Source organism: Vulpes lagopus, chromosome 10, assembly GCF_018345385.1.
Source record: "Vulpes lagopus strain Blue_001 chromosome 10, ASM1834538v1, whole genome shotgun sequence".
Taxonomy (NCBI): domain Eukaryota; kingdom Metazoa; phylum Chordata; class Mammalia; order Carnivora; family Canidae; genus Vulpes; species Vulpes lagopus.
The window spans coordinates 50,934,651-50,960,511 of NC_054833.1; the positions used below are offsets into that span (position 1 = coordinate 50,934,651).

A 25,861-nucleotide genomic window follows, 5' to 3' on the forward strand; every position below is an offset into this window, starting at 1 on the left:
CCGGGCTCAGCACTGGGCATGGATCCTACTTAAGATTCTCCCTCACTCCCTCTCCCTCTAACCCTGCCCCCCATCTTCCCAATACTGCCTCCAAATAGTTTAAGATATTTTACAGTTCTTGCTGTTCCTATGGTCTATTCCATTAGGAACACATAGTCAAATTAGTGTTTTAAAATTACTTGAAAGAATTCTTCTCTATTTTGTTTTGCTACCAACTTGAAGCATCCTTAAGTCATGTAACATTTAGGATTTTATTTTATTTATTTATTTTATTTTATTAAACTTATTTCTAAGTAATCTCTATACCCATCATGGGCCTTGAACTCACATCCCCAAGATCAAGAGTTGCTTGCTGTACTGACTGAGCTAGCCAGGCACCTGTGTGTGTGTGTGTGTGTGTGTGTGTGTTTTTCTTTTGGATGTGCCTTTTTAAAATTTAAAAATTTTTGTTGTATGATTTTGTAAAACATTCACATGGCTCCCAAGACAACCTGTAAAACAAGATATATTCAGACATATACCTTTTACTTTGCTCTCTTTCCTGACCTAGAGATAACTTGTAAAAACAGTTTTGGTTTTATCTTTACACTTAAAAATAACAAATTTAGGTAAATGCTAGTATTCCAAACCCATTTTCCTCCACATTTGCTGCTTTTTAAAGTATACCCTGGCAGTCGTGTTCTAGCAGCATATAGAAATGTCTGCCTGGCTTTTTATAGAGCACAGTACTCCTTTGTGTTTATTCGGCTGGTTCCCTATTGTTAGACATTTAGGTTTTTTCTTTAGTCTTTTACTATTATTGATAGTGTTGTAATGCATAGCCTGTACATATGCCTTTTTTTTTTAAGATTTTATTTATTTATTCATAATAGTCACAGAGAGGGAGAGAGAGAGAGAGAGAGGCAGAGACACAGGCAGAGGGAGAAACAGGCTCCATGTAGGGAGCCCGACGTGGGATTCGATCCCAGGTGTCCAGGATCGCGCCCTGGGTCAAAGGCAGGCGCCAAACCGCTGCGCCACCCAGGGATCCCATGTACATATGCCTTTTGTATTTTTTTTCTTTTTTAAAGATTGATTTATTTATTCATGTTAGACACAGAGAGAGAAGCAGAGACACAGGCAGAGGGAGAAGCAGGCTCATGCTGGGAGCCCGACGTGGGACTCGATCCTGGGACCCCAGTATCGCGCCCTGGGCCAAAGGCAGGCGCCAGACCACTGAGCCACCCAGGGATCCCTGCCTTTTGTATTTTTGCCAGAGTATCTTTGTGATAGACCCCTAGGACTGAAATTGCTAGAAATGCACCCTATCCCCAGGACCTCCCCCAGTAAAGATTGTGTCATTTTGCTTTCTTACTAGCAATGGTCAGAAGTTCTGTTAAGCTATTTGAAGTGTCAAAAACAGATTCTGACCAGATTGCTGTCATTAATTCCATGGATTCCTAGAGTTGAGAGACCTCAGAATTGGAAGCACTGCTCTAAGGCCCTGCTACTCAAAGTGTGGTCCATGGACTAGAAGCACAAGCATCATCTGAGACCTTGTTTGAAGTGCAGAATCTCAGGGTTCTCTCCAAATTTACTGAATCAGAACATGCAATTTTTAAATATTTGTTTATGTGAGAGAGCGTGAGCATGAGTGGGGGCAGAGGAAGAGGGAGAAGCAGACTCCCTGTTGAGCAGGGGCCCGATGCAGGGCTCCATCCCAGGAGCCTAAGATCATGACCTGAACCAAAGACAGTCGCTTAACTGACTGAGCCACCCAGGTGCCCCCGGAATGTGCAATTTAACAAGATCTTCAGGTATTTCACATCACATTAAGATTTGAGAAGCACTGGTCTTGAATTACCTGTCTTTGGTGCTTTAGCCACCAGCCAATGTGGCTACTTAAAAGTGAATTACATTGAAATACAGTAAAAACTTCAGGTCCTCATTCATATTCCTAGCCACATTTCACATGCTTTCTAGCCACTTCTCAAACATTTCCATCCCTGCAGTAATTCCAGTGCACAGCGTTGGTCTGTGGCTCCAACGACCTCTAACCTCTAGCCGTTTATGGCTGTTTTAATTTAAATTGAAGTTACATAACATTCAAAATTCAGTTCCTCATTTCCATTAGCCTATTACAAGTGCTATGCTTTACAAGTGCTGTATTGCTATGTATGGCTGGAGGCAACTGTATGGAATGGTGCATCAATAAAACATTTTTGTCATTGCAGAAACCTCTGTTGGACAGCTCTGGTCCAAGGGTTTCCAAAAGTCTGGGTGAGCCATAGGAAGGCAGGAAAGAACATTCATTGAAAGCCTAAGATGGTAGGTACTTTTTATATAGGTTACATTAATTAACTTCTAACCCATACAGGTGGTTTTATACTCATTAGAAAAAAACAGGAGTTCACCTGGATGGCACAGTCAGGGGAGCATCTGATTCCTAATTTCGGCTCAGGTTCTTCATTACATGAGTCATGGGATGGAGCCCTGTGCTGGGCTCTGCACTCAGCTGGGAGTCAGCTTGGGATTCTCTCTCTCCCTCCGTCCCTGTCCTCCCATTTGTGTGCGCATTCCCTCTCTCTCTCTCTCTCTCTCTCTCTCGGACTCTCTCTCAAATAAATAAATCTTAAAAAAAAAAGACAGTTTTGAGAGACTAATTCAACTTCATAACACTAATAAAGGGTGGAGTTAGGCCATCTGATTTGATTCTTTCCACTGTAGTCACAGGAAATTCTTTCCTAGAGATCACATCTGGGGTACAATCTCCAGCAGCCTTTTATCAAACAAAACACGATATTAACCACTGTTTGCCACTTGCCTGCACCTGTTTCTCTTCTCTTTCATGTTTCAGATTTCCATCTAGGCCCCAGTGTTCTCTGATTCCTGTGCTCATATTCGTTCCTCTAGAACCTTGCTTGCATTTACTTCTAAGTGTCTCCTAGCTATACAGTATTTGTCTGCCTTGCATTTTAATATTACAGAATTTCATTAACATTATGACATCTCATTTAACATTACCACATCTTAAGAATGAGTTACATTTATTCACTAATCTCTTAAACATTTACTGAGCATCTGCTCTAAGTGAGACATAATCTAGTGTGGGGGAAAGAAAACCCACACTACCTTTCCTTACCAGCCTTTCAAAAAATCATTTATTTATTTATTTATTCATGAGAGACAGAGGCAGAAACATAGCCAGAGGGAGAAGTAGGCTTTCTGTGGGGACCCCGATGTGGGACTCAATCCTGGGACCCCAGGATCATGCCCTGAGCCAAAGGCAGACAGATGCTCAAGCACTGAGCCACCCAGGCATCCCACCTGCCTTCCTTTTAAGGTAATGATATATACTAGTATGCTTTCTAATCTTTGAAATTTGGCTTCTGTGGCCTTGAATATGCCTTTTTAACAGACTGTAGGTTCTTCAGAGTGCTAGCTCCTCATGTTTATTAGAATTACGTGATACACTGATGGCTAAATTTTTGAATCATAGAAATGTAGATATGGAAAGACTATAACCTGTTATCGAGGTTGCTTCTCACTCTGTAAAGAAAGACTATTTTCTAGCTTGTTGCCAGTATAATTTAAAATGCTCTAGTAATAGACACTGGATAATCTTATATGCTGAGTGTGTGGATTTGGTCTAAATGAATATTTCTTTTCAGAATTGTTACAGGATTTTTATAGATGGGCTGGAAGTTATTGTTCTGTGCCAGGTATTTACAGGTGGCAGGTGTGATGGATTTCACAATCTCCCCAAGGAAGCTGTGCTCAACACAAGTCTTTTAGCCCTAATATGAAATCCTGATTTAGCTGACAAGGTGCACCCCAGCAGCACAGATTTATTGAGACATAAAGTGAAGAAAGATGATTTGCATTCCAACAATGCATTTTATCACTCATTTGAAACTTTTTTTTTTTTTTCAGATAAAAGGGGGAGAATAACTCAGTGGTTTGCTATCCTTGTTGTATATTAAACTCACCTAGGAGGTTATTCAGATAGACTGGTATTTGGACCCTACCTCCTGAGAATCTCATTGAGCTGGTTTGGGCTGAGGTCAGGTTTGTTTATTTGTTTTAAATCCTCCAATGATTTTTTAAAAATATACATTTTACACTTAAGTTGAGGACTGCTGGTCTAACTTGTAAGATAAGAGCTAAAGAAATAAATCAATCTGATCATTGTGTCTCATGTATATTTGATGTAAAACTAGTGTTTGAAGTAGGCAAGAACTCGTAGAGCTTTTTCTTCTTCATTCCTGAATCTTCTTGGAAATTGTTGACTTTTCTGGTCCGTAATCAGGTGTTTCATCCTCTGTGAACCTTCTCTTGCCAGTCTGGATCCTTTCTTCCCCTTGGGCACACACCCAACCCTGACACTTTCCCGTTTTGTTGTGGTTCTGTGTGGTGGGATCTCCCTCCTTGACTAGACAGAAAGCTAGCTCCTTGACATGTTTGAAAATGGCCAGTGTCCATTAAGCACATACATGTACCAGACACTATGTTGGTAGACGTAATGTCCCTGTCCTCTTGGAGTATAGAGTTGGAGGGAAGAGATCCATAAGCAGCGTGCTAGGTGCTATCATAGATGGAGGTGGTACTTTTTCAGGGCACAAAGCGTGAGCCTCCTGATCTGCTCTGGGTAGAATAGGGTCTGGGACTGGGAAATACTTGGGCCTTTTAAATTCTGAATCTCGGGCAGCCCAGGTGGCTCAGCAGTTTAGCGCCGCCTTCAGCCCAGGGTGTGATCCTGGGGTCCCAGGATCAAGTCCCACGTCGGGCTCCCTGTATGGAGCCTACTTCTTCCTCTGCCTGTGTCTCTGCCTCTCTCTCTCTCTCTCTCTCTCTCTCTGTCTCATGAATAAATAAATAAAATCTTAAAAAAAAAATCTGAATCTCCCTTTAAAAATTTTTTTATCCCCTCCTGCTTTTTTTAAAAAATGATTTTATTTATTTATTCAGGAGAGACACAGAGAGAGGCAGACACATAGGCAGAGGGAGAAGCGGGCTCCATGCAGGGAGCCTTACACAGGACTCGATCCTGGAACCCCGGGATCACAACCCAGGCCAAAGTCAGATGCTCAACCGCTGAGCCACTCAGGTGCCCCAAATTCTAAATCCCTTTTGCTTGGCATGTGTTAGGCACCCAACAAACTTTAGTGAATTGAAGACTGAAGAGCTTCTGGGCTGAATACATGAATAAGAGAAGTTAGAAGATAAGGTTTCATTAGCAAGTGTGTGCATGAGTATGTATTTTGGAATGGAAGGGATATTAAGATATGTACTTTTATATTTTCTGGAAGAAGAAAGAGGGGCAATAAAATGCTTTGAAACTCTTTTCTTCTTTCCATCCTTAATAGGAAGTTCTTAAATTCATACTATATTCAAGTGGTATGAATATATAATGTGGCTGGCAGTGGCCACATTCATTTATCTCCTGCCTGCTTTCCCACCCCTGCCCCCTAAGTAGCGATGACTCTTGTTTGCTGTGCTTTCCGGTGGCCTGGCTCTCGCAGCGTGCAGCCACCTGAGGAGGCATGTCTTAGAGTTGGACCACATCCTGCCATTGAAGTTCATGGCGGGGGAGTTTCCATCTGAAAAACCGTGACAGGATATGTCCCATGGTTAGGTGCACGTTGCTTCTGGCAGCTTCCCTTAGAAAGGGACAAGTTGGGATCCCTGGGTGGCGCAGCGGTTTGGCGCCTGCCTTTGGCCCAGGGCGCGATCCTGGAGACCCGGGATCGAATCCCACGTCAGGCTCCCGGTGCATGGAGCCTGCTTCTCCCTCTGCCTGTGTCTCTGCCTCTCTCTCTATCTCTCTGTGACTATCATAAATAAATAAAAAAAAAAATTAAAAAAAAAAAAAAAAAGAAAGGGACAAGTTTTTTTATGGTTTAGAGAGGCCCCCATGTTCAGTTCCAGATTCGTGGGAACTTGGACCTTGTCCAGATGCTTAAATGTGAAGCCATGGTAACAAAAGTTGTGTCCCTGTCCCCAGCTACATACTCAGGATCATGTGAGGAAGGGGATCTAAATGAAGAAATGGTTCCAATTCTCCTGCATTTCATTGTCAACTGGTATCCTACTAACACACATTCTCCACATAATCCTCACAACTATCCAGAGAAGAAGTATCATTACCCTCCTGTCACAGATGAGAAAAATGACTGAAGGGCTCCATAATTCACCCACAGTCGTCCAGTGTGGAGGAGGGAAAGGAAGTCAGTGCTCTCAGCTCTTAAAAGACTAAATAGATCAGGTTCAAATTTGCTTAAAGAAAGGGACCTGAGGCAACATCCTGTCCTCCCTGGAAGAAAGTCTCAGGAGTACAGAACTTTGGTGCTTCTTCCTGAGAGCATGATCCTGAGTATGTAGCTGGAGACAGGGACACAAAATGGATACATGTTCCCATGTTTTGGCTTTGGTTCTCTAACTTCTGTAGACTCCTGGTGCTCTATATAGACCAAGTAGCAAATTTCTTTTGTTTAGCCTAAAATCTAGAATAAGTTTCTCCTTTAGAAAGAAGTGAGCACAAGGGGAAGAGGTCAGAACCCCTGGATCCATGTTGTTTTATCACGCTGTGATGGGTAGAGCATCCCTAGAAAGGATGCTACCCTTGTGGGAGCAAGTGCTGAACTCTGCTCACCTGGATGAAAATTTCCTTCAGTAGCCTAAAAAAATGTCTTTACATCTGGCCGGTTACTGATACCATTCTTCCTCTCGAAGGGTGGAGATTCCTTCAGTGCCTTCCTTTTGAAAGTAACATAGTAAACAACATGAAATAATAGAACCTTTTGAAGAGCCATCTAGCAAAGCAAATAAAATCAAAGATGCTTCTGCTAGCCTAAGAGCAACGATTCCACTCTTAGGTATTTCTCCAGAGCAAATGATTCCTGTAAATTTCATGAAGCAAATAGGAAGTCATTATATTTGTAGGATGCTCTGAGTAGTCCCCATCAGGCCATCCTGAGTGCTTATAATCAGGCCATCCTGAGGAGATTATATCTTAGCATATCAGCAACCCATTTGTAAAAACCAGAAAAATTCTTAGCTATGTACAGTGGGAGACATAGGCGAGAATATTTGCAGAGGCATTGTTTATAAGAGCGCATGCACACACACATACACACACACACACATTCGAATACAACCTAAATATCAAGAAGGGAATGGATCAAGTGATGATCATGTAGTAGAAAGGAATGAACCAGAACCAGTGTAGCAACATGGATGACTCTCCCATAATGATCAAAATAGTGAGTTGTAAAAGTAAACATACATATTATGCTGTTCATATAGAATTTTAAAATAGGCAAAACAATACTATTTATTGCTTAGGGATATTTACATAAATATTAAAATATATGGAAATGTATGGCATAAATACCAGGAGAACTGAGGCAGGGGACAGCAGAAGGAGGATGTGTTGATGTTGCCTCTATTTTATTCTGATAGATACATAAATACATGTTGGCTATACATTATACTTTGTTATATTATATATAAAATAAAAAATTAAAGCTGTGAAAGAGTAGTCCCAGATGAGACTGGCAAAGAGAGCCAGGAGTCAGATGATGGGGTGCCCTATAGGCCATTTTAAAGTTTAGTTTTTGTTTAAGCATAGAGGGATCCATAGTAAGGTTTCAGGAAGCGTGGGAGTGGTTAGCCTTCGGGACACCGACTCCTGCTACTGAGTGGAGATTGGGTTTGTGGAGAGTGGCACAGTTCACACAGTAGAGTGCTTTCTCCTTAAACTGCCATTTTCTCCTGCTTCCAGAATGTTCTTCCTTCCTTGTTCTTTCCGTCTTCTCTGGCCATACCTCTTCATCCCCATGTCTAATTCCTCATCTTTCTCAGGACCGTTAGTGTTGCTGTTTCCGAGAATGTTTTTTTTTTTTAACTTCTTTTCATTTTTTAGGTATATATCTTAGTATCATGTATATCCCAACTTCAGTTACCATCTCTTTGCTCTTGATTCTCAAATTTGTTTCTACAACCTAGTCCTTTTTCCCAGCTCTAAATTGCCTACTGGATATTTTTTCTTGACTGTGTCATAATTAAAGTCCAGCATATCTGAGATGGAGTTATTATCTTGTGCAGATGCGCCTTTTTCTGCTGCCCTTTGGCTCTTGGTTAACCATATTGAGTGAGATCTATCCAGTTGCCTGATTTAGAAAACCAGGTATTCAGATCCTCTCTGTCCACTGTCCTCTTTAACTGGTTTTCATGTTAGGCATTAAGGGAAGGTCTTGGTGCTATGTGCTATGACATATTTAGGGACTCAGGAATGATTACTGACTTGCTGGTCACTTTACTCTGTCCCATTTAGAATATTTCAGTGATCTCACCACCAGCAAGATAAGATGAGAACTTTAGAGCATTATATCCAAGGCCCTTCTGGATCTGGCTTGTGTGGACTTTTACCATCCTCATCTGCTACCATATTCCTCTCTCACCTCTTTTGCTGTTACAGCAACCCACTTGAAATCCCTGATTGTGCCATATTGCCTTAGGGCTGTGTGCCTCGGTATATGCTGTTCCTTTTGCTTAGAATGCCTTTCCTTGCTGTGTTTGGCGACCTCTTGAAGTTTTGTAAGCTAGCCCATTGTAGCACTTGTCTTGCCCTAATTCCTAGTTTATGTGTCTCTTTATCCCCAGTAGACTCTGAACCTCTGAGGTACAGAGGGTGCCTATTTAGTTTGATTGTTTTTTTTTAATTTGAGAGAGGGTGTGTGCACACATAGTGTGAGGGAAGAGCAGAAGGAGAGGGAAAGAATGTTAAGCAGGATCCATGCCCAGCACAGAGCCCAACAGGGGGTTCCATCCCAGGACCCTGAGATCGTGACTTGAGCTGAATTCAAGTTGGACACTTAACCACCTGAGCCACCCAAGTGCCCCTCAGTTTTTACCTTCATGTCCTGGCATGTGGCAAAGGCTCTACCAGCGTGTTTAGTGTTGACTCACCCAGTGGACTTCTCCTTTCTCTTTCTGTCCCTGTGCTAGGATTGTTTGAGGTCAGTTGCAAATTACTGAAGCAACATTCCAGAGGAAAAAAATACATTGTAAACTCTTAGAGACAAAGAGATCTTCTTTGTCTTCTGCATTCTTAGTATTTTCTACTTTGCTTAGAGAATTATTTATATAGAGAGCAATTTAAGCAAAAAATTGCAGTGTTCCCATTCCTGATCTCTGATCTTCCAGGAACTATCTTCATAATCTATTTTCAATTCCTTTTTTGTCAGTCTTCAAGTTTTCACTCATACTGCCTTCTGCTCATCTCCCAGATGTTTAAACTTCCTTGCTCCTTTAATAAGATGATGATGATGATAATAATAATAATAAATCTGTCTTCAACACTGTTGCTTATTCTTCCATTGGCAGTTAGTTGTGTCTCCAACTTAGGTCACTGGTGTCAGGGTTATGGTATCAAGCCCCGTGGTGGGCTCTGCACTCAGCACAGTCTGCCTGAAGACGGACTCTCTCCCTCAGCCCCTCCCCACCATGAGCTTGCTCAGTGTGCACACGCGCTCTCTCTCTCTCAAATAAATAAAATATTAAACAAACAAACAAAAAGAAACCCAGAGATCATTTCAACCCTTCCCCCTGAGGGTTAATGGGCTGCTAGGTTCTGTGCACTCAGCCCCTGTGGCATCTTTCATGTCATCCTCTACTTTTCATCGGCACTGACAAGGCTTTGGTTGGTTGTTAAGATACCTCTTTTTTTAAATGCCAAAGGCAGAGTCTGGGTTTTTCTCTTTTATGGATCCAAAGTGCCAGCTTCTGGAGCTAGGCTGATTCAGAGGCTTGGCTGTACATTGGAATCACCCAGGTAGCTTGGAACATCACTGGTGCCTGGGATCCACTGCCAGAGATGATGCAGTTGGTCCTGGTACAGCTGGACATTGGTGTTCAAAATCTCCATTATTCGGGGGTACCTGGGTGGCTCAGTCGTTTAGCGTCAGACTCTTGATTTCAACTCAGGTCATAATCTTGGGGACATGGAATCGAGCACTGTGTCCGGCTCCGCACTCAGTGGGGACTCTGCTTGAGATTCTGTCTCTGTTCCTCCGCCCATGCACACTTATGCATGTGTCCTCTCTTAAATAAATAAATAAATAAATAAATAAATAAATAAATAAATAAATAAATAAATGCTTTAAAAAAGTGTCCATGATTCAAACATGCAGGCTACCTTGAAAGCCATTGCTTCTTAGTTGAAGAAATCAAGTCTCTGGAAGAATGAAAGATGAGAAAATGCTAAATACTTACTGCATAGGAAGAATTTAAAACTAGAGTTAAAGTTGCATTAAAGAAAAATCACACATACACTTCAGATAGTATATGACATAGCTTGGAAATCAGTCTCTATGTGATCAGTAAAGTGGGGGAAATATGTATTTTTCTGGGAATGAAGGGGAAAATCAGGAATGTGAAAGAGTAAAGATACAGTGTCTCAAGATACAAAACTTTAGTTTTTGTGTAACCAATAAAGTGAAATAAAGAAGCACCTGGAATAATTAGAATATTTCTTTGTGTGGACTGTGTGTGTGTGTGTGTGTGTGTGTGTGTGTGTGTAAAGAATAACTTGTGAATTATTCTGATTTTCTCCTTTATTTTCTAGGAATATTTTGAAGACAATTGCCCTGGGTCAGATGTTGTCCTTGTGTATATGCGGGACCGCCATCACCAGCCAGTACCTGGCAGAAAAATACAAAGTGAACGCCCCTATGCTTCAGAGCTTTATCAACTATTGCTTGCTGTTTCTATTTTATACAGTGATGCTGGCATTTCAGTCAGGTAGGTCAAATGTGGAAATGACCTTTTCAACAAATTATTTTCATAAAAATGTTTGGCTTCTAGATATTTAGAAAATAAAATGTGAAGTAAAGCCAAAAACAGAAAATTATTTTTTCATAGACATTAGTAGAAAAGTATGAATGCTATGAAAATAGTGACTGGACATTTATGTGTAATTCTCTGAAATTGTTGATTAAAACAGGAAGCACCAAACTATTTCAGAAGTTGTCAAAAAAAAAAAAAAAAAAAAAAAAGGCACTGGGGTGCCTGGCTGGCTCAGCACAGGATTCTTGATCTTAAGGTTGTGAGTTTGAGCTCCATGTTGAATGTAGAGATTACTTAAAAAAAATAAAATTAAAAAATAAAAATACAAAAAAAGTGTAGATGCCATTATGAGTTAGGTTATTTTTTTTCTCCTGTGGTTGATACATTTAAGAGAAAATACTAAAAAACCCTTAAAAAGAGGCTCACTCTGCAAAATATGTATTTCCAGCCAAGTGGAGAATGTTAAATGGAACGTCGGTTGCATGTGGATCTAGTCTGTGTTGTGAGAAAAACAAAGACAAAGAATTGACAAGGAATTAACATCTTTATCACTGGCTTTTTCTTTTTAAGAATTTATCAGTTTTTTCCCCCAAGTTTTATTTATTTTAGAGAGAGAAAGTGCATGCATACAAGCAGCGGGAGGGGCAGAGGGCAAGAATCTCCAGCAGACTCCCCACTGAGCCTGACATGGGCTCCATCCCACCACCCTGAGATCACCACCTGAGCCGAAATCAGGAGTCAGAGGTTTAACCACCTGAGCCACCCAGACGCCTGGGTGAAATTGTTTTAGAATCATAGAATTATGATTTCTAGCTAGCTAGAAAATGGGAAAAGCTAGATTCTGGCCAATATTATTGTGTCAGGCATCATTTTAATTGTTTAATGCATTTTGGTTATGTGTTACCTCACTGGATCCTCCCAAGGAAGCAAGTAGGTGTGACTATTATCTCCACTTTGCAGATGAGGAAACTGAGGCATGTAGCACCTAGGTGACTGGCTGTGAGTCATATAGGTGGGATGTGGTGGAGCTAGGATCCAGCCCAGACAGCCTGCCTCTGAGCCCCACTGTCCCCACCGCTCTGCACCAGGAGCTACTAGTCCTGGCAGACATCCTTCCCGCAAGGATAGAGCAGGACTCATGAAATAGTCCTTCATGAGAATAAATGATATGAAATTGAATTCAGAAATGTGAAGACGATGGGTATAACCCAAACTGATCGAGAAGGGCAGACCTTCCATTTTCATCACTTTAAGGTCTGTAACAAATCAGTAGTGTTTGCGAATCATCATATAATGTGAACCTGGGTGCATCAGTGGTGTTCCAGTGTTGGGATCGGTGATTGACTTTTGAAAGAAAGTGGAAACCAGTTGTGGGAGGGGGAAAAACATCTTATGGGGAAGGTGTCAAATTTGACAAGAGCTTCAGGAGTTGGAAGTAGAATTGGATACATGGTTGATAGCTTTGGACTTTGCTCCTCTGTAAGCATTGGCCTTAGGAGAAAGTCAGTGTGACTCATAAATATATCGGTGAGGTCTCCCCAAAGGGATGGTTGGTGGGCACCTGCCATGCCATATTGTGTTGAGGAAGACTAACTTTGTATTTTCAGATGTTCCTGCTAATTGGGCTTTAATGATAATTATTTGATTATGATTCCCACTTGTAGGTTATTATTATTATTTTTTTTTACCATAAAGCCTTCTCATATCTATGCTAACTATATAGCTCCTGTCTACTAGATCCTCAAAAGGAGTGAATTGCTGTTAAACTTGAATAAAGTAGAATTTGGGAGATAAAAGGTGTTTCTTCAAGGGTCCCACCAAGTCTTTTTTTTTTTTTTTCCAAACCCATCACTGACTTAATTTTCTCTTGAAAGCACATCTCTTCCAAAAGAATGACCACGTATAGAGGTTAAGAATTCATAAGAAAACATTTGATTTTTTTTTTTAGAATAATCTGTACTTGTCCGAAATGGCAGCATCCAAACCCATACCTGGATATTATATTTCTGTTACAGTAGGAAAGGAAATCTAATCACTTTTGTCCTATTTACTTTGTCTCTGGTGTTTTCTTTAAACACTTGATCTATGCTGACAGCTTGGGTCTCAGAAAAAAATGCTATTGTAGGCATTTTGGTTATAAGTAATGGAAATTAGGAGTGGCCGCATTCAAAATACATAGTAAACCCTTGCTTTGACTCTTCAATCTCTAAATTAACTCACCTAGCATCATTTTCAAGTCACATGTCCCAACCCAAATTTCTTTAATCCAGGTGGTGATAACCTTTTGTGCATCTTGAAGAGAAAATGGTGGAAATATATCCTGCTTGGACTAGCAGACGTGGAAGCTAATTACCTGATCGTCAGGGCATACCAGTACACGACTCTCACCAGCGTCCAGGTAAGGCGGCATCCTCTGACCAGTGTGGGTTTTCCAGGTTCAAGAAAAGAATCTGAACCCATATGTGCTAACCAAATTTTATTGAAAACCTGTTCCTTGCAGAAAACCTAAACATAGGTGGATACTATCTGTTTCTTCATGGAGCATATGTGCTAATGAGTAAAACTTCCTGGAATTAGTGAAAATGGATACAAGTTAATAGGTTCCCAAACTGCCAGTGCTGTTGCAGAAGAGAACAGCTTCTACCAAAATAAGCATAAATATTTAGTTGGCAATTGATGTTATGATGTTGACAAGAGTTCTTTTTTAAGTTTGCCTAAAGATGGCATATTAAGGGAATATACTTTTGTGCTACAGACCAGTAGGAAGTTTTCTAGGAAAGTAGATATTCAGTACAAAGAACCATTGAGATCACTGGAAGGAAACTTGTAGATATCTGGGGTAGAGATTAAGCATCTTGGGTAGCCAGAGGTAAAACTGGTATCCCTGTTCCTTTTTTAGGTTTATTCTGGCTGGATTGAAAGAAAAATGTTCCTGCAGAGCAGAACTTTTTAATTCAATGTTGAGAAGACTGATTCAGTTGTCTTAATATTAGCAGACTCTGAGCTGTATCATGACACTGACTCACCACTGCTAACAATGAAATGGTTTAAGAAGGGAGGTGAAGGTGAGAGACTCTGATACCAGGTTTAGTCTTCACAGTATAGTAAATTTGCAACTTTTGGGTGCATCAGTTTTCTCACTAGGAAGCAGAGATGTCCTTATTTCATCTCTGGAAAAATTGTATAATGAGACTTATTTGACTTGGAAGACATAAGGATTGATGAAAATTCAGTACTGTCCCAACATGAATATACATTAAATGCTACTGTTATTGGAAATGCATCATATTAAATATTTCCTCTTCTGGGGATCCCTGGGTGGCGCAGTGGTTCAGCGCCTGCCTTTGGCCCAGGGCGCGATCCTGGAGACCTGGGATCGAATCCCATGTCGGGCTCCCGGTGCATGGAGCCTGCTTCTCCCTCTGCTTATGTCTTTGCCTCTCTCTCTCTCTGTGTGTGACTATCATAAATAAATTTTTTAAAAAATTAAAAAAAATATTTCCTCTTCTGTAACCTGGTACTAATTTGTTTTTTAAGGTTTTATTTATTTATTCATGAGAGACACACACACACACACACAGAGGCAGAGACACAGGCAGAGAGAGAAGCAGGCTTCATGCAGAGAGCCTGATATGGGACTCAATCCCAGGACCCCAGGATCACACCTTGGGCTGAAGGCAGATGCTCAACTATTGAGCCATGCAGGCATCCCAACCTTGTGCTAACTTGTGCTAAGCATTGTCTTCATCAGACCTTTTGGTTTGGGGAATTATGCGTTCAGACAGATAACAGGAGGCACACAGACAACCCAGCATTCATAAAAATTAAAACCAGAAGTTATCTAAAGGATGAAGTTAATCACAAATAAGATTACGTGTGCTTTTAATTATGGGTACTAAGCATATATGTATGTAGACGATGGCATTGTTCTAGTCACATCTACCCTCCTAATCTCATATGCAATTTAATTGCTTGATTATAATTCCCAGAAACTTTGGTTGCTTGATGACCAATGATTGTCAGTTTTGAATTGGTACAAGGTCTAAACATAGCTAAGCAAAAACACTTACAGTTGGGTCTTTGTGACTGAAGTCCATGCCTTATTATTGAAAACAATTTCTTTGGGCATCTGGGTGGCTCAGTCAGTTAAGCATCTGCCTTCAGCTCAGGTCATGATCCTAGGGTTCTGGAATCAAGCCCCACATCAGGCTCTCTGCTCAGCGGGGAGTCTGCTTCTCTCCTGACCCTCCCCCCTGTTTGTAATCTCTCTCTCTCATGCTCTCTCTCTCAAATAAATAAAATCTTAAAAAAAAAAAAAAGAGAGAGAGAGAAAAAACAATTTCTTTCATTCTAGCCTCTTAGAAAAACCTAAGCATTTGGTTGTCAAAAGTTAGGTGCTTTTGATCCTCTCAAGGAGTATATTATAAAAAGGGCATCTAAGAGCTAATGCTCCCTGCTGCAGTGGGTGGTGACTGTCACTGGGATTCCTTAAACTGATTCTCTGTTTGGGTAAATCTGCGGGGCGGTTGGAGGCTTGCCTCAGGGGGTCTCTGAACCTCCTCCTTAAGGATTCCTTCAGAGATTCTGTAATTGCAGCCACTGATGAAGTTCATGACATGGCCATTGGCATTGCGTGGACTAGGGCTCCCACTTGACGGCCACCTCTGCTCATCCCCACCCACAGCCAGCTTCTCCTCCATTGCATTTCTCTGGTCTTTCTAGAACACAATGCTTTTTGAAGCCCTGTCCTCCATTCTCTAAGGCTTAATTCAATCTCACTTTCTCCTCTGTGCACTATCTCTAATAAAGTATTTCTAACAAAGTCTAACTCATTTTGTATGTATGCCTCCCCTACCCGAGGGTCTGACTTAGTACCTTGCCTACTGTGGCTGAACAATAATTTTTAAAGATTAAATTAAGTAGGGAGGCTCTTGGGGCTGAAAGTATCAAAGAGAAGACATCCATCACCAATAGTACATGTAAAAAGGGGAATTGATATAGATAGATGGCTAAGTATACTGGATATCAGATGAAAAGTTGTGGAACTTTATGGTAGGAAGGGACCTGGGGGATCATTTGTCTGATTTCTTCATTTCATACTGTCATGCCAAGGGACTCAGAGTGCACACAGCTGGTCAATGGCAGGATGACACAGGCAGCTCCCTTATATGGCCACTTACTGCCCACCAAAAATTGTTAAAAATAGAACAAAAAAATCTTTTTAGAGATTTTATTGATTTATTTGGCAGAGAAAGTGATTTATTTGGGTAGGAGAGGGAGAAGCAGACTCGCCACTGAACAGGGAGCCCAATGCAGGACTTGATCCCAGGACCCTGAGATCATAACTTGAGCCGAAGGCAGATGCTTCACCCACGGAGACTCCCAGCTGCCCCCCAAAATAGAACAAATTTAAGTTTGATTTTAAGACACAATTTAAGGATAGGGAATCTCCTGTGAGAGTTTTGAGAGTGACCTTTTTTTACTTTTTATATTTAATGACTTTGTTAAGTCGTTATGGCTGGATTCTGCTGGTGTCTTCAGGGACAGGCTGTTATCATTTGCATCGTTTAATGGTTTGTTATTCAGGCAGGCTCAGTAAACCACTTAGGGGATTAGAGTTCTGCCTCTGGAATAAATAAGGAGGCAAGGTGCCCGGCCTCCAACAATGACATTGCTTGAAAGGCAATCAGTCAGCAGCTGTGGACGGGATCAAACAGGCTGCTGGAGATTTAGGGCCTGCCCTGCCCAAAACTAGACAGATACAGAGGGAGTCAGAGACAAGGTTAAAAAAAGAACAGCAGGAGCAATAAAACGGGTTCAGGAATGTTGTTAGTATACGGAATATATTTTATCCTTGATTTCACTTCACAAAATCTGTGAATTCAAGAATGGAGTGAATATAATCTCCATTTTCCCTTTATCTTACAAGTGATTTTGAATTCATTGTGATTTTGGCACTGCCTTTTAGGCTGGCAGTATCAGAGGTATAGCAAGTATTTTCTGGACCCACAAACAACAGGTGATGGAGGAATGAATATACGTTGAAGATGTATGTACAAGAGGATTTGCTGTGAGCTAGGGTGGGGTTAGACACTTTGTCCAGGGACACGGCGTCTTTAGCCTTTCTGACGATCACCTGTATTTCTTAGTGGCACTCAGCCCAACTACAATTAAGTATCTGCTTGCTTGACTATTTAGTCTGTCTGTCTAGCCTTTTGCATGCTCCTGAGGGCTGGTCTGTGTCCCTCCTGTTTTCTACACTCCAGCTCTTCTCTTCATGTGTCCCACATGTGAGATGCGAAAGTATTCGTTGAGTGAGTGAGCTGGTGCAGGAGGGAAGGCAGGTCAGCCTCCTGGGCCTAAGGATGAATGCACAGCACAGGCTGTCAGGCAGGATTTCTGGGGTCCTCAGCTGGTTCTCCCACTTCTTCCAAATCTATAGGATTTGAGGGCAGCTCATTTCACCTGTCTGTGCCTTTGTTTCCCTCATGTGTAAAAATGGGGATTGTGATTTCAATCTCACAGGGTTGTGAAGATTCAAAGAGTTAATCCAGGTAAAGGTAAATCCAGGTAAACCACTGAATGAAATATCCAGAGCTGGCAGTAATCGGTGCTCACTCTAATTATTATTTACCCATCTTTTAGCCAAGGACGGATGCCTGAAGCTGTTTGTTTTTCCTTCCCTGCAGCTTTTGGACTGCTTTGGGATTCCTGTGTTGATGGCTCTCTCATGGTTTATCCTTTATGCAAGATACAGAGTGATCCACTTCATCGCTGTGGCTGTTTGTCTGTTGGGCGTGGGGACGATGGTCGGTGCAGACATACTAGCAGGGAGGGAAGACAACTCAGGTGAGGCTGTGGTACTCATTTCCCGTTCAGTTCACAGAAAAAAGTTTTACTCATGTTTTTACTTTTCTGTTGAAAAGATATATGGCAAAAGACAGAAAACATGTCCTGGTTAGACTGTCTTTTAAGTTTTACTTTCAGATTTACTTGCTTCTGCTATGGGAACCTCTTCCACAAAGCACACTTCATGTTCCTCCTCACCCATGGTCCTTGCTCCTTTTTGTCACACTAAATAGTTTTGTTTTGTCTCATGAGAGAGAAGTGTCTTTAAATATTTGCAATAGTCTTCTTTTGGTCCATACATTTAGATTAGCTACTGGAAAACCTACTGTAGGTTCTTGGCTTTTTATCAAAAGGAAACTTGGTGTCCACTGGATGACTGACTTCTTTTCCAGTCGCTCTGTGCACGAACACTTGGACATTCTTTGGGTCAAAGTTCAGGCAATTGATGGTATAAAATCTAAAAACAGTCTTTGAGTTCACAGTGAAGGGAGTGACTTCACTGTGTCCTTTGATTGAAGGACAATTGCCTTGACCAACTCACTTCCTTCTCTGTAGTTTTTAGTGAATTCCCTTCCATAAATTCCATTAATTTCTATGTCATAGAATCATTTCCTAAAGCCTTACATTATTGTATGTACTCCATCTTCCAGTCTCATTGTCTCCTAAGGGGTCAAAACATGAAACATCACAGCAGGATTGTGCCAGAAAGTGAGAGGAGGAGTTAGAGTCCTTAAATGTCCAGAAACCAGGGTTTCTCCTTCTGTAAAATCTTATTTAAATGAATGCTAACCAGATGAATTCCCAGAAACAAGCTAGAGCAGATCCCCTACAGTGATACCTTCTACCTTTCTGTGTCTTATCTTCCTGTAGGTAGTGATGTACTGATCGGTGACATCTTGGTCCTTCTTGGAGCATCCCTCTATGCTGTTTCCAACGTGTGTGAAGAATATGTTGTGAAGAAGCTGAGCAGACAGGAGTTTTTAGGGATGGTGGGCTTATTTGGGACACTCATCAGCGGCATACAGCTGTAAGAGTCTAAAATCTCCTTTAAAAACCAAAATAAGCACATATATGGTACATGATTACTTTCCAGCTACTAATATTCATTGTTGATTTGGCCCCCATTCCCATTTGAAATCAGTAACATGTAAGCAGCTATTAGAAGATTCTAGAAATAGCAAGGATTTTGCCTCATTTTCTCATGTATGTGCAATGCTTAGGATTTCTGCTTACAGTGTGGTAGAGGCATTACCAGTACAGACTTTATTTTTCAATTATTTCCAGAAAATAGTAGCTCCCTATTCAAATGGAAAACATAATGCCATGCTGGCTGCTATTGGAAAAGTGCTTTGTATGGTGTCAAGCATGTTTGTGGGCTCCTTTGTTTTTATTCTTTGTCACTTATATTAAAGATATTTATTTTTATACCCTAAGAAAAATTTAAAAGTCAACATAACTCCTTACCTTAGCTGAAGGATAGCAAATAAAATGCTTATAAACTAGTGAAAATGAGTATTTGGATCTCTCGTTGACTTCTTGTTTTAATCTTATAGATTGATCGTGGAATATAAGGATATTGCCAGCATTCAGTGGGACTGGAAAATTGGTACGTACATAAATGATCATCTTTTTTTTTTTTTTTTGGTCAGTATCCTTTCCTCCAAGTGACAAAAACATACGTTGAGAAATAAATACTTCATTTAAGTCATATTTAACCTTTACGTAAAATCACAGAGTAATTCGGTACACAGAGAGCTCCAGGGGTTTACAGTGAGTTTTCTCTGAAAATGAACCTCCACAGGAGTTAATTCTTAATCTTTACCTTCAGGAATAGCTTTTCTTTACTAGGAATTCTGAACAAGGCTGACCTTTGGTCACACCGACTTTCAATTAGATCTGCATGGCAAGTCTTCAAACTTCGTGTGCAGCTTGTCTGCTTGATGTAATCTGTGAAACATTAACCCAAATAATGTGATGGCGTGTCATCACCCACCACCTTCCATTATGACTCTCGCCTCATATTCCTGGGCATCTGCACAAATAAATAATGTAGAAAACAGTGGTGGAACAGTTAGGAAAGACTCGAGCCACTTAATGGTGGGTGGAAAGAAGTTAAAAATAGTCTGTAAAATGTCATAGAAGTTCATATGCTGTGCTTGGATAATTTAATTCAATTAAGTAACTTGGATTGCCAGAGTGTGCGAGAGTGTGAGTGGGGTGGGGGTGTTGAATATGGGGTTGGAGTTGAAAGAGTGGTTGTGGACCTAAATAGCGAGACCCCTCTGTGATGAGCTGGGTCCTGAAGTGGGTGGTTACACTGTGCTTTCTGGAAGTGCTCAGTTTAATGAGATGAACAAAAGATAATGAATCTAACAGCCAGCTGCCTTGGATGAATAAAATGACTTTATTCTGAATCAGGTTACACAAATCATGTCCAACCGGTGAACCAGATAAAAGCACACAAGAGATACTGGGTGATTTTTCTTAGTGATCCTGGTTTCATTGTCCTTTTATCCTGGCGTCCTGCTGCCTGGGGTGGGTAGATGAAGTGGCAGCCAGAGCTGTTAGTAACGCCGTGAGCAAGTCCATGGCCTTCACCATCTAACACCCTGTTGCAATTTTGAAGTCCTTCCTCTGTGTCATATCTGGTTATTATTATTTTTTTTTCCCCAAGCACTTTCTGTGTCTCATGTGCAATGCTGAGCGTTAACAAAGTGGCTTTGTATATGGTGTGTTAAAGGATCAGGGAATTTCTCCCATAATTTTAAGTAAGTACTCCACTTTTTTTCCCCATAGCCCTGCTGTTTGTGGCGTTTGCCCTCTGTATGTTTTGCCTATACAGCTTCATGCCACTAGTGATTAAAGTCACTAGTGCCACTTCTGTCAACTTGGGCATCCTGACAGCCGACCTCTACAGTCTTTTCTTTGGACTCTTTCTGTTTGGCTACAAGGTAAGCAAATTGAACATGTTCAAAGAGGAACACTTGCTTGGTCTAAAAGAAGTAATAGGTGTCTTTAATATTTTAGATCCAAAAATAAAACCTCATCTTACTGGCAAGAATTTCATTGGACAGTCCACACTCCAGGCAGATAGCATCTTATTAGTGTTATAAGAGTTTTGATGTTACAGACTTCTGAAAGGGTCTTGGGTACCCTCAAGGTCTTGGGAGCACACTTTCAGAACTGCTACACTGGAGTCTTTCTTTAGTACACCTTCAGTGAATGCTTGTTGACCAGCTTGGAACAAATAAGTTAGAATATTGACTGTTGCTTGATACATTTCTTTGTCCTTGTAAAAATTTTACAAGGCAGAAATTGTTTGGCACTGATTTACACTATTCCCAGGAACTGGCCATGAGCTCACAATGCCTAGTTCAGTGAGTTCTCAGAAATTTTTGCTTAACAAGCATAGACCATTTTGCCTTGCAAGGTTACAGAAACTGGGTGTTCTCTTTACAAAGTTGCTGGTTAAGGTATTCCTGAACTAAGACCGGAGGAGTATTTATAGCTTTTTCGTAGCATCATTAAAAAGTAACAGATGCAGAGTGAATCAGAGAAATGATCTGACAGGCCCAGATTTTTCTCTTTTTGAATGAGAACAATTGCTGAGGGCTGCAAAGTGAGCCTTAGAAGTGAGCTGTGGTGCTGTGCTCGCATTTCAGGTGGCCGCCACTAGGGGATGATGGTGTTTCTACTCTACGGTGAAGCTTAGTGGTGATAGGTTATCTATGGGACATACGGCCCCACTCACCTGCGCTTTTTTCTTTTTAAACCCAGTATATTGATTTAGCTTTAGTAGTTTAACTTCTTCTAAGTAAAATAGTATCCAGGTGGGAAGGAGGAAGTAAGGTTACAGACGTAAAAGCTTTGAAGGGAAAGTATACCTGCCACTACCTATTGTCATCTCCCTTCTGTAGATATTTGCTCTTTCACTGCTCTTAATGTTTTTTTTTTTTTAATATTTTATTTATTCGTAAGAGAGAGAGACAGGCAGAGGGAGAAGCAGGCTCCATGCAGGGAGCCCGACGTCTCCAGGATCACACCCTTGGCTGAAGGCGGCGCTAAACCGCTGAGCCACCGGGGCTGCCCATCACTGCTCTTAATGTTAACATGAAAAAGCCTTTTTGTGTGTCATTTTTTTGACTGTGTAACTTTAAACTGTTATTCTCAAAATTAGAGCATGCAAACTTTCAATTCTTTCTCAGTTCTTTTGCCTTACGTATTTTTGTCCCTGCATGTCTAACAGCTCACTCTTAGATCAGATTTGATTGTTTTTGTTCAAAGGCCGTTTCAAGACTTGTAGAGCAAAGGGGAAGTCTGGTGTGATCTTTAGAGTAAATTACAGAGGTGGAAAACCTTTTAAAGAAGAGACCTGGCATTTTAGAAACAGTTTTTAAAGACAAAATTATAAGCCCAATATACCACCAGTTCTTTTTTTTTTTTAAAGATTTATTTATTTATTTATTCATGATAGATGTAGAGAGAGAAAGAGAGAGGCAGAGACATAGGAGGAGAAGTAGCCTCCACACCAGGAGCCCAACGCGGGACTCGATCCCGGGACTCCAGGATCGCGCCCTGGGCCAAAGGCAGGCGCCAAACCACTGAGCCACCCAGGGATCCCCCCACCAGTTCTTAAAATTGTAGTATCTACAATAACTTTGGCTCTGATTTTTTATTTTATTTTTTTATTTTTATTTATTTATTTGTTTATTTATTTCATGAGAGACACACACAGAGAGAGGCAGAGACACAGGCAGAGGCAGAAGCAAGCTTGCAGAGAGCCCGAAGCAGGACTTGATCCCAGGACCCCGGGATCACACCTTGAGCCAAAAGCAGATGCTCGACTGCTGAGCCACCCAGGTGTCTCCTGGCTCTGATTTTTTTTAAATGGATGGATGAGAAAGAAGTTTAAGAATTTCCATACTCCTCAGTGTCAGACTCTGCCTCCTCTGAAATTGATCTTGAAACAATACTGACCAAAGTAGCAACAAGAAACTTCCTGTATAAATCCAGACACAGGGACGCCTGGGTGGCTCAGCGGTTGAGGAGAGGGCTGTGGCTTTGGAGAGGGCTGTGGCTGTCCCATTCCTTAAAGAGCTGTAGAGGCTTAAGGTTAAGAAATAATTGAGCATCTTTAAAAAAAACTAATGTGGGGAAGCCAATGATGACTCACAGAAGCTCAGAGCTGAAGATGACCAGCACTGTACTTAATATTCATTTCAAAACCCTATTTAGTTCCTCCTAATTTTGGGACAGTATCTGGTTTTTTTCTTCTTTTTTCTCTTCCTCTCCTCTCTTTTCCCAATCTGTTGTGTTTTCCTACTGTTTTTCTTTGTCATCCCTTTATTAGAATTCTTTTTAGGTATTAGAACTCTTTGGGGGCATACTATGAAATATTTATTTAAAAATATCTTATTGGCTGGACCAAAAATAATGTGCTCTATTCTTTTTTTTTTTTTTTTTAAGATTTTATTTATTTGAAAGAGAGGATGAGGATTGGGGAGGGCACAGGGAGAGGGAGAAGCAGACTCCCCCTTCTGAGTGGGGCACCCAACGCAGGGCTTGATCCCATAATCTTGAGATCACGACCTGAGCAGAAGACAACCGACTGAACCACTCAGGTGCCCCAGCATATGCTCCGTTCTTAACTTTAAAATCAGATTAGCAAGACCATTCATAAATTTGAGTTTACTGTTTCAAGGAAAAAAATGATCCTAGGCATTTAATTATACATTATTTTCCTTAACTTTTAGTACATCATCCTTGGTCAGTCTTTAGCTTTTCTCTTTCTGTGTTTTATCTTTCATGCTGTTGAAAACAAATATTAATTTCCTTAATACTTGAACTTTTGTATGGATCCTCAGTTCAAATCAGAGCAAATAGAGTGTATAATATTATTTATTTGAACTTTGGGCATATGTCAGAATGCCATTTTCAGTATAATACACAATGAATTGATGTTTTGTCTTCACTGCATTTTGCCCTGGATGGTTGTTTTCCTGAAAAGGGGGTGGGTTGGAGAAGGTCACCAGGAACTCCCGTCTGTCCTTGTGGTGTGTCTGTCAGAATGGGCTCTTGCTGCAGCCAGAGCTGCTGGGAGCAGAGAGTGTAGGAGATTCCTCCCACAGGGCATCGTTCCCTGTGGTCTTCTGGCCTGTACCCTCTCTGGGTTTGAGACTTTTCTGAAAAACGATGTCTCATGAGCTCTAAAAACCTGCATCTACCCAGTCCACCATAAATTTGATTGTGTAGGGATGCCTGGCTCAGTGGTTTGGTGCCTGCCTTCGGCCCAGGGCGTGATCCTAGAGTCCCGGGATCAAGTCCCACATGGGGCTCCCTGTGTGGAACCTGCTTCTCCTTCTGCCTGTGTCTCTCTCTCTGTCTCTGTCTCTGTCTCTGTGTCTCTCATGAATAAATACATAAAATCTGAAAAAAAAAATTGTGTAACACTGGTCTCCTGAAAGTTAATTTATTAAACTTTAACAACATGGATTTTATGGCATAGCACACATGAGGGGTTGTTGGGGACTTGTCACCTCTGTACATTCACATTTTATCTTAGGTGTTTCTCTGTTTCATACCAGTACTTCATATGCGGTACTTCAGGTCTGAAATTGGCTGTCATGGTATCCATGCTGACCTTTGATTCTCTCCCCTAAGTGGGACTGGTTGCAAGGTGAAAGTACAGCTGGACTATCACAGAGAAAGGCAGAACTTCCATTTCCTAGAGATCCAAGGATCCACTTGGCTGATGTGGCAGGTGATGTCATCTAAGACCATGCATTGACCAGTATACACACAGGAGGGCTTGGGGCAACTTTCTCCTTAGGCAGCTTTCAGAAAAAAGATGATGAGAAGGGAATCCTTAAAGCAGAGTTGGCAAAGGGCAGCAGCAACTGTGTTTATCAGAGACCGTGATCCATAGCCTGTTCTTCTCCTAGTTTTCCGGGCTCTACATCCTGTCCTTCACCATCATCATGTTGGGGTTTATTCTGTACTGCTCCACCCCGACACGCACAGCTGAGCCTGCAGAGAGCAGCGTGCCGCCCATCACCAGCATCGGGATCGACAACCTAGGACTAAAGCTTGAGGAGACCCTACAGGAGATCCATTCTGCCGCCTTGTAGCTGGAGAAGGAGATGCCCACCCAGGTTTCCCCGGGAAATGGGGGGCTGTCACTGGAGGCAGGCTGAGCCTGCTAACCCAGAGGGGACGCTTGGAAAATTACTACCTGGGGAACGAGCACTGCAACACTGGATTGCATCCAGGGGTTAGATTTTACAAAGGAATACAAATAATGTATCAAAAGTAGAAAGATGAAAATAGAGCAGAAGGCAAGATGGCTAGGATTGCGTTTCTGTGGGTTTGAGGATCCATCCCTGCTAGCGTCAGGGAAATGGGATGCCCCACACGGTGGGGCAGACACCCAGGCATGATCCAGCCTTGAGACAGAGCCTGGAGCAGGTTGTCCACTGGGCTGGCCAGTCAGGATTGGGCAGTCCAGGGTGGTCGTGGAGTAGCTTTCCACCGTTGGAGGCTTCTGGCTTTTGTCTTGCTGAGGTAGTCCTTGTCCACAAGCCTTGTGGCCTTTATGCCACACCAAGTCTGCTGATTGATTGCATATGGCAGCAAAATGGGTGGAGTAGCACTTGAGAAATCCTGAGAAACAAGTGTGAGTACCATAGAAGCTAGAAGGAGGGTGGTGCAGAAAACCTAGGGACCCTCTCTGCATTGTTCTCTACACTACTTCTCACCAAATATTTATAATGTGCCATGAGATTTTTATGATACTTCAATACAAAGTGCAAGCATGTAGCATCATTATGTCAACTACCACTCTGCCACTTTACAAAAACTCTGTATGTAAACTTTTTTTTTAATGTAATAAAGAAATCGAGAGTAAGTGTTCATGTTATTAAAAATTTTTGATTTCATGGAAGTACAGTCATTGTGTGGTTTCTTTGACTAACCAGTTCCCCTTCTGGATTTTCAATGACTTAATATATTAGGATTTCTTCATAGGCAACTTTTCAGAATCATGTCTTCTGTAAGGTAATGCAGACCCATCCTGGGTTAAGTTGGGATGGAGGGGATTTCAGAGAGAGCCCACAATCTTTTGCTGGAATAAACTTTTTATTTATTTTTAATTTTTAAAGCTTTTTAAAAAAGATTTTGTTTATATGAA

The 25,861-nt window shown here is 41.4% G+C and overlaps 1 protein-coding gene across 5 annotated transcripts in view; it reads left to right on the forward strand.

The window, feature by feature from the left end:
* SLC35F2 (solute carrier family 35 member F2) overlaps positions 1-25,610 on the forward strand; it is a 48,993-nt gene extending 23,383 nt beyond the window's left edge. For 3 of the 5 annotated variants that reach the window (XM_041772499.1, XM_041772500.1, XM_041772502.1), the window contains exons 2-8: positions 10,607-10,782; positions 13,098-13,225; positions 17,517-17,676; positions 18,547-18,703; positions 19,230-19,282; positions 20,473-20,627; positions 24,618-25,610. In XM_041772499.1, coding sequence (XP_041628433.1) covers positions 10,607-10,782; positions 13,098-13,225; positions 17,517-17,676; positions 18,547-18,703; positions 19,230-19,282; positions 20,473-20,627; positions 24,618-24,803 — 1,015 coding nt within the window. In that variant the 3' untranslated portion in view covers positions 24,804-25,610. Of the gene's footprint in view, positions 1-2,213; positions 2,308-3,937; positions 4,043-10,606; positions 10,783-13,097; positions 13,226-17,516; positions 17,677-18,546; positions 18,704-19,229; positions 19,283-20,472; positions 20,628-24,617 lie in introns of those variants that run through there. The other 2 variants (XM_041772501.1, XM_041772503.1) reach the window with 2 other exon arrangements.
* The last annotated feature ends 251 nt before the right edge of the window (positions 25,611-25,861 follow it).